The 8,897-nt window shown below is 33.5% G+C and overlaps 2 protein-coding genes across 2 annotated transcripts; both read left to right on the top strand.

Moving 5' to 3' along the window:
* Positions 1 to 265: 265 nt before the first annotated feature.
* Positions 266 to 2,345, top strand: LOC11415660 (WAT1-related protein At1g68170). The gene is made up of 7 exons (XM_003594256.1): positions 266 to 459; positions 565 to 627; positions 749 to 865; positions 987 to 1,233; positions 1,460 to 1,618; positions 1,705 to 1,856; positions 2,177 to 2,345. The coding sequence occupies exons 1-7, from the start codon at positions 266 to 268 to the stop codon at positions 2,343 to 2,345; spliced, it is 1,101 nt and encodes a 366-aa protein (XP_003594304.1).
* Positions 2,346 to 4,532: 2,187 nt separating this feature from the next.
* On the top strand, positions 4,533 to 8,356 carry LOC11407996 (tRNA (guanine(9)-N1)-methyltransferase). Its single transcript, XM_003594254.4, has 3 exons — positions 4,533 to 4,994; positions 6,224 to 6,583; positions 7,415 to 8,356. Exons 1-3 carry the CDS (start codon positions 4,584 to 4,586, stop codon positions 7,667 to 7,669), a joined length of 1,026 nt encoding a protein of 341 aa, XP_003594302.1. The 5' UTR covers positions 4,533 to 4,583; the 3' UTR covers positions 7,670 to 8,356.
* Positions 8,357 to 8,897: the final 541 nt, after the last annotated feature.

Genomic DNA, 8,897 nt, shown 5'->3' with positions numbered 1-8,897 from the left:
AACTCTTGTCAAACACAATAATAACAAAACTTTTTCTTTTCTCTCTAATTCAACACATTACATTTTTAATTGAATATGATTTAATTTTTGTTTTTATTTAATAAAATCTGAGTGATAATTAAATATCTGTGCCTAGCATTTTTGCTTTATATATATACTACCCATCGCTAGAACTTCTATAACTTCATATGATTTTACTTATACTATTTAATTTCTTCAATCTAGTGAAAGTATAGTTTTCAACAACACCTGAAAGAAAGAAAAAATGGGAGACATAAGGCAAGTAATGCAAGGATTGAAGCCAGCCCTATTGATGTTGATGGTGCAAATTTCATATGCTTCTCTGAATGTGTTCTACAAACTTGCCACTAACAATGGAATGAGTGTCAAAGTACTTACTGCTTACCGTCTCATTTTCGCAACAGCTACCACTATTCCAATTGCTATTATTTTTGAAAGGTCCTTAATTACTTCTTGCATTCATATCAAATTAGTTACTAATTAACTTTGTTAATTAATTGGTTTTCATCTTTTTTTTTATTTTTTAAATTTGTTTATTTACAGGAAGAATAGACCAAAGCTCACTTGGAGGGTGGTTTTTATGTCATTTTTTTGTGGTCTATTTGGGTAAGATTATGCAAGCTCCATCACCCTTTATTTAATAACTTCTTTTTTACTAATGAAATGTGTTGGAAGTAAATATTAATTTAACAATTTTTTTTTACATGATTATTCAATAAAATAACAGTGCAACTTTATTCCAAAACCTATTTTTTGAGTCCTTGGCATTGATATCAGCAACATTTGTTTCTGCTGTTTTTAATCTCACTCCTGCCGTCACTTTTATCTTGGCCGTCTGTTTTGGGTATGTACTCAATTCACCACCACAACCACTATATATATACACACACACACATTATAGTTCACTAATGATTTAGTTTATAACTGATTAATTTGTTTTGTATATTTTGGTTCAATTTGTTTAGTTTCGAAAGATTGAATTTAGAAACGGCAGCAGGAAAGACTAAGGTGTTAGGAACCATAATATGTATTGGAGGGGCAATGATTCTCACATTTCTCAAAGGTGTTGAAATTAACATATGGACTTTCCACATTAACCTCCTGCATGAGGGCAAAAGTGGAACAATGCATGTTCACTCTGGTAGTAAAATCTTGGGTATTTTTTTGGGTCTTGCAAGCTCCTTCAGTTTTGCATTATGGCTCATCATTCAGGTAGGTTAGCTCCTTAAATTCTAAGTCCCCGTTGCATCATATAAAACTAGTATTGATCGTGCATGGGAAACAACACATGGGGAGAAAATCATCAAAAGAATATATGTTACAATTTGTTGTGTTCAATTATTGAATAATAACAACATTTCTTTTAACAATAATATAAAAAAATATTGATGCTGTGACCCAAATTATCATTTTAATATATGACATCGTTGATAAATAGGCTAAGATGAGCAAAGAATACCAAGGACATTATTCAAGTACATCATTGATGTCCTTAATGGGGGCAATTCAATCCACCGGTTTTGCCCTTTGTGCTGAGAAGGATTGGAGCCAATGGAGATTAGGTTGGAATATTAGGTTACTAACTGCATTATATTCGGTATGCTAACCGTTACTAATTACTTAACTTGCAATTTGTATAATTTTTTTGTTAGTTATTATTAATTGGTGTTATTGTCTGTTCAGGGAATTGTGGCCTCGGGAATAATGGTTATTGCTATTGCATGGTGTGTAGAGAGGAGAGGTCCATTATATTGCTCGGTTTTTAATCCTTTGATGCTTGTTCTTGTTGCCATTGCTGGTTCTATGATGCTGAATGAGAAATTATACTTAGGAAGGTATCTATATACATTGATTACACATGAATATATCAAAACTTGTTAGAGTTTTACCGGAACACATTGTTGGTGTAAATTAATTCCACACCAGCATTCAGTGAGAACATATCATATTGTTGTATAAGTACATTTGTAACGGCATTTTAAAAATAACGATAAAATATTGATTTTTTTTATTGAATGCCGGCCAGTATAAAATAGTTTACAATGACAATGTATGTTCCATTTTTTTATTTTTTTTTAGAAATCAATTTATTAATTGTAGCCTTTGATTATTGTTGAATTACTTATATATTGTTATTTTTGAAACATGCCCATAGTGTAATTGGAGCGGTGCTTGTAATAGTTGGATTGTACCTTGTGTTATGGGGTAAGAGCAAAGAAATGAAAAAAGGGACTCATCCAGAAATCAAAGAAATTGAGGTTGTGGTCACATCCACCACTCTAGATCATGATAACATAACTACAACAACAAAGACCCACCAATAGTAAGAACAAAATTGTTTTTTGATAGGAATAGTAAGAGCAAAATTGTGATGGATTTTGCTGTCAAACAATAATATACTTCTAAATTCAGAAGTAGAAAATATTTATATAAGTTTGACTTGGAATGATGTAAAATTCAAAAAATATATATTTAAATATTTATTTCAAATTTAGTCAATATAGCATATTAATTTTACTATAACTTTTATTTGACTTGATTCCATGTATTTGACTTGATTTGAGATGGGCATATATTTCATTTCAACATATATCAAATGTTCATATAATTATTTTGTAAAAAAAGAATATTTATATAACTGTGACTTGGTCAAATAACCTTTTTTAGATAGGTTGGTCAAATAATATTTATTTACATACAAGGGCAACCTTACATTTTAAAGACAAAGAAGGGTGACTAGAACTTCAAAGAGAGGTGTTTGTCAACCCCTTTCATTTGTTCTAGTGTATGTTTTATGTTTTTCTTTGATTATGTATTCAATTAACATGAGAAGCTAAACACATAAGATTAGGGTTAAAAGATCAACCTCTATTAATTGTTAAATTTTTCTACAAATGTATGATAATTTCCTTTATCCAATACTATTTGATTTATATTTATTTTAGATGTACCATTCTTAATATCTTTCAATTTATCGGAACTCGAATTGATAGTAGGTTATAATTTCTTTGACTTATGTCATATATTTAACCGAAATAGTTCTATAATTTGCTTGAGTAGTTGGCTGAGAGATTGAGAATTTCTCTTGTATGATTAGGTTAAACTTCTAAGACATCCGCGAGAGTATAAGTCCTGAATAACTGTTGCAGAGCAATACGACATTTGGTGTCCGAAAGCCTATGAGAGTATAAGTCTTGACTAACTATTGCGAAGCAATACAACACCGGGATGGCCTAATACCCGATTTAAGGACGTAGGCCTTTTGTTCTTAATTGTTGTGAACATAAACCTTAGGTAGTCATTCATTTAGGAAAATGCACTCATCTAACAAAGACATATAGGAGATTCAGACAATGCTAATAAAAGGCAGCAAACACATGATTTTCAACCTGGAAATGCAGCTGTTGTCACGTTGCAATTTACAGACCAGGTCACAGCCAACATGAGTGTTGGATACAGGTGGAAGAAACTAATATATGGACGGCTAAAATGCAGCATAGATCTTTGCTTTTCGGCTTCCACAAATAAATTGGGCATATGCACATGTATACGTGACGAAGAAGGGTGTTTTGTACTTGCCAAAAGCATGTGGTTCACTCTGTTATGCTCAATAGATGTAGGAGAAGCTTTGGGGTTGTATCATGCTATTAAGTGGATACATGATTTACGGCTACCAAATGTTGATTCGAAACGAGTAGTTGACTATTTCAATCGAAGCAATGACGACATCACCGAATATGGCATTATCATGGACATTAACATATATTATTGTTCTCTTTATTTAACAAACTCTCGTGTTGGGTTTACTAGAAGACAAGCGAACGAGGTTGTCCACGAATTAACAAATGCATCCACGTCTTTACTTAGCTCCCGTATTTTTGATGATTTACCGACATGTATAAATAATTTGATTGCTAATGAAATGTATAAGCATATTTTTCTCAAAAAAAGTGAAGCTCCACATCACCATTCTTATGGTTCAACAAAATATAAAAAATTAAATAAATAAATAAATAAAAATATTGAAAAAATAACTAATATGTCTCGATTTATTTTCGTAAGGATTAAAATTTACATTTTTTAACTCCAAGATTTGATCAAATGAAAAAACCATAAATTTTATAATTTTAGTCGATATTTTCACACCTTAGCTTCAACACTTTCTTTAGAGAGAGGTAAATATTAATCCTTTTATAAGTGTTATTTGAGTCCTACATCTTCCTTATTTGGATCAAGCCAAGCCACCAACATCTTAGAGAAATGATATTTATACAACCATTTTATGACAACTATCTCTTTCATACTCATATTATGTTTTTATTCTGTCAAAAATGGTTGTTCAAATATCACTACTTAACATCTTATATGTGTTAGCACGATTGTTTGATTCGGTTTCGAGAGTAAAACAAAAATAAAATTATAATCCGATTTGATTTTAGATGACTAATTTAAAAAATCCGACCGGTGCAAAAAAAATAATTAATTGGGAAGTAGTAAAATAGGGAGTTAGGGTGTAAAACAAATCTTCAATATCTCTCTCTCTCTCTCCATCCTCAATAGATATGGAACCAAACCACGAACGCGAATCCACAGTTCCACTTCCAAAGCCAGAACCATCACAACCCACTTCAGAGCTCTCCAAGAACGCGAAGAAGAAGCTAGCTCGGCAAGAACGATGGGAAGCGAAAAAGGCAGATAAGAAAGCGGCGGCGAAGGAGCAAAAGAAGAAGGAAACTGAACGGAAACGGAAGGAATGGGAAGAAAGTATAGCGGGGATAACAGAGGAAGAGAGAGTGAAGGTGATTGAAGCGAGAATGAGTTTACGGAAAGAGAGAATGGAGAAAAGGTTGGAAGAGAAAAATGAAAAGAAAGAGAGGCTTGTTAAAGCCAAAGAATTAGGGCAGAATGTTGTTGTTGATGTTGAATTCTCTCATCTTATGACTCCTCAAGAAATTCGTAGTCTCGTTCAACAGGTGAATTAATCAATTCTTTGGATTGTTTATGGTAAATTATTTTGATTTGAAATGTAGATTACTTTACTAATAGGAGAAATAAGTGATTAATGGTCGGTTTGGATGGACTTATTTGAGTTTATCTCGTTACATAAATATTTGTAAGACTGTTTAGGAGAATTAATGAAGTGACATGTTCATAAGCTATTTTTTGAGGTTATTTTAATTAGTTTGCAGTTTTCAGCTTATTTTCATGAGTTCTTTTAGATGGTTTATGAGAACAAGTTATAGTTTATATGAAAAAAATTTACATTTATTTTATCTTTTGTTATGGAAATAGATTATACATAAGTGTTTATCATGATAAATGCTTATGCTATAAGCTGTAAATTAAGTTGTTTATAAGAACAAGGTCTAAGTTGAGAATGTTGGGTGTGCATTTGAAACTGAGAGCTATGTTGTCAATAGCACACTATAGCGGTGTAGTGTGGCAGCACGGCCTCCACCACTACACCATAGTCCCGCGAAGTGCCATTGAGAGTAGCAGCAATAGTGGCCACTATAAGCGTTTGAAGAGCAGTACTATCATGGCGCAGTCCCGCTACTATAGTGGTTTGGTGGCCGCTATTGCAATTTTCAGGGAAAATTGTCAAAAACCCTAATTTTGAATCTCATTTTTTAACTCTGTAGGGTTTTTTAGTCTTGACGATAACAGACATCCCATTATCCGCTATAGAATTATTTGAGTTCGATGCTACACGCTGCTATCTGAGATTGATAACGTAGACTAAGAGTATAATGATATTAGATATGTATTTGATAACAGAGTCATACAAAGCACAAAGCAGAGGACTTGGTTAACATTTTGCAATTCTAGAGATTATTTTAGAATATTGATAATGTGAACTCCTCCTATGTTGACATGATTTTACAATCTCAGCCAATTGGGATGTTTCTCGTATATTTTTGGTATAAACTGGCAGGGACAAACTCTCTCTCAAGAGTTTGAATATTGTTGTATTAATCGAGAAAACTGATTAAACTGAAAGATATTTGTGTCATTTGATCAAATGCTAGTAGTGAGTTTTGAATGTGTATTGGTAGACGATGGAATGGAACAATATATGTTTAGATAAGACGGCTGATTAAACTGAGAGATTTGTGTCATCTCATCAAGTGCTAATGTGTTATAATTATATTTCTTATTGTGTATTGGTAAATGATGGAATGGAATAATGATGTATGTGTAGATAATGTATTGCTATGCGGTGAATGGAAGATGTGATACCCCTGCACATCTTTGGCTAACTGGCTGCGAAGGAGAGATGGATAATCAATTGAAAAAGATACCAGGATTTGATAAGTGGATCATTGAGAAGGAAAACAAGTCTTATATTGAAGTATTGGCAGATCGTAAGGATGATTTGGTGTATCTAACGGCTGATTCGGAGGATGTTCTTGAAGAGCTTGATTTGAAAAAGATATATATAATTGGTGGATTAGTTGATAGGAATAGGTTCAAGGGGATAACTATGGAGAAAGCACAAGAGCAAGGAATTCGAACAGCTAAACTCCCTATTGGTAATTTCTTGAAGATGTCTAGTTCTCAGGTACTGTTCATGTGAACACATTTAACCCTTTTGTTTTTACTTTAGGCTGTGTTCATTTTAACCTTTGGCTGCTAAAAGTTTGTATTTTGTATCGATGGATTGTGAATTAGTACTTTGTATTGATTGTATATTGGATCATCTGCTGCAGTGGAAATGCTTCCACTGCAGCTGGAAACACAAGTATGTGAAGAGAGAGGATTGGGAGAAAATAGGGAGATTGAGAGAGAATTCTCAAAAGAGAGAGAGAAAAAATGGAGGGGGTCAGAGAGTGATCCTACTATAGAGGATCCTGATTCGTTGGTATGTTCTTTTACATTGCAGAGTCGCAATTGATAATAATAGCAGAGTGAATCACCATTTAGCTGAAATTATTGGGGTTAGACAATTTAATGTATGAAACCTATGAGAAATTACAAAATGATATATGAAATTATAATTTGGTTTATCACATTAGTCTTTTTTGGTCAATCAGTTTAGCTGTACAAAATGTGTCGAAGTGACTAATGTGGTCGAGCATTTTTAATTTCTTGCATCATTTTAGAATTTTGTTGATTTCAAATACCAAACTGACCGACCATTTTGTTGATTTCAAATACCAAACTGACCAACCCTTAATAGATGTAGGACTGAATTGGTGATTCAGTTGTTGACACTGTCTGAAAATAACCAATGTGATTGTGGATTTTCAATTTTATGCATCATTTTGAAATTTTGTGAATTTCAAGTATCAATTGCCCTAGACTAAGTTGGTAATTTACTTGACAACACTGTAAAAAATGGCAATTTCCATTTCTGTGTCTAAGATATTTTATTTCTCATCTGAGCTTTCAGGTTCTTACTGTGAATCAAGTTGTAGAAATACTACTCAAGTTCCTGGAGACAAGGGATTGGAAAACTTCTTTCTTTGCTGTTATCCCTCAGAGGAAAAGATCACAAGCTGATTCAGAAGGAAATGCAGATAATACTGTAGATGAGGACATAGATGAAGATGAAGAGGAAGAGTCTGAACAAAAAGATGATTTACTGACAAGTAAAAAGCAATGTGTTGAGGAGATCCCTTCCAACAAACTTGTTGATGAAGTGTAGAGCGTAGAACTGGAAAGTCAATACATGACACAAGTTTCAAATCATTGCTGTGCGTTCAATTTTCATACCGACATAGAGAATTAGCACAACATTTATGTAAGTTTTATGTTTTTTGGCCAACTTGTGACCGGATTTTCTACGAGGTGTGACCTCCCTTATGATGGAGTTACCCTCTTGGAACGTTGTTCTTTGGCTTTTGGATGATTTACAGTTATGTTATTTGACAATGGTGAACGAAAAATATCCCTTGGTGTGCGCAAGCAAACATGGTACCTATGATATTTAACATTTTGCAGCACAGAAGTGTTTGGCCAGTATGTACCTATTGTTGTGGCAAAGCCACCCATGCATAGTTGTAGTTAAGTTGGTTAAGCACTACTGAGCCTTATAGAGAGGACCATTGTTCGACGATTCCTACCGTTATTTGGTTCTTGTAAAACATATTCTTTGAGAGGGATGAAGAACTTTAAGTTGCAACCTGAATGCTCAAGCGGAAATTAGTTTCACAGCCGACTCAAGCGATAGATATAAACTTGTGGAATATTCTGTAGGAATCTTTTTAGCATGATTTTTGGTCCTTTAATTTTTTTTTTAGATTCAGTTTGATTCCTCAACTCTAAAATAGTTCAATTTAGTCTGTTAACTTATGTATGTTTTATTTGAAGAAGTGTAACTTATGTTGATGTATGTCGGTCGTTTCTATTCGAATTGTTAACCCACATCATCACTTATATCGAACTTGTATCTGATGCGACATATTTCCCCAAAATCAATTCTTTTTCTTCCCAAAAATTTTGAGTTTAAACAAAGTTTTCTGCATCAAATCAATAATGTCAAACTTCTGCATCAAATCAATAATGTCAAACGATAGCAATGTCAAGCCATCGTATCAGCGTCGTTTTCCGGCCCTTCATTTCATTGGTTTCAAATACATTTCTTTGGGGGACAAAAACTCTCATGCATTAGAGAATATAGGTTTAGAGTTTCAAAATGGAATATAAATGGGGCTAAGAATGGTGGCCAAATTTGTCTTTTATTTGGTGTGTATGTTGTACTATTTATAAAGAATGTTGCCCTTCCCCAACACATTTTGCTCGCGCCCTGCAGCCATGCCAAATATACCCCTACGCACCTTAAGTAACGTTGCGCGCCTTAACTCACGCAGCATGAGTTAAGTCATGCAGAGTTACTGTTTTCGTACAAAACCCATCAGTCCAAACTCCAAGCA

The sequence above is a fragment of the Medicago truncatula genome, chromosome 2 (assembly GCF_003473485.1).
Source record: "Medicago truncatula cultivar Jemalong A17 chromosome 2, MtrunA17r5.0-ANR, whole genome shotgun sequence".
Taxonomy (NCBI): domain Eukaryota; kingdom Viridiplantae; phylum Streptophyta; class Magnoliopsida; order Fabales; family Fabaceae; genus Medicago; species Medicago truncatula.
The sequence above is the reverse complement of the archived record's forward strand: the minus strand, read 5'-3'. Positions and strand labels throughout refer to the sequence as shown.

Coding starts and splice junctions, on each gene's coding strand:
- LOC11415660 (XM_003594256.1), top strand. CDS start 266: ATGGGAGACATAAGGCAAGTAATGCAAGGATTGAAGCCAGCCCTATTG. Junction 460..564: donor ATTGCTATTATTTTTGAAAG/GTCCTTAATTAC, acceptor GTTTATTTACAG/GAAGAATAGACCAAAGCTCA. Junction 628..748: donor TTTTTTTGTGGTCTATTTGG/GTAAGATTATGC, acceptor ATAAAATAACAG/TGCAACTTTATTCCAAAACC.
- LOC11407996 (XM_003594254.4), top strand. CDS start 4,584: ATGGAACCAAACCACGAACGCGAATCCACAGTTCCACTTCCAAAGCCA. Junction 4,995..6,223: donor TTCGTAGTCTCGTTCAACAG/GTGAATTAATCA, acceptor ATGTATGTGTAG/ATAATGTATTGCTATGCGGT. Junction 6,584..7,414: donor TGAAGATGTCTAGTTCTCAG/GTACTGTTCATG, acceptor CTGAGCTTTCAG/GTTCTTACTGTGAATCAAGT.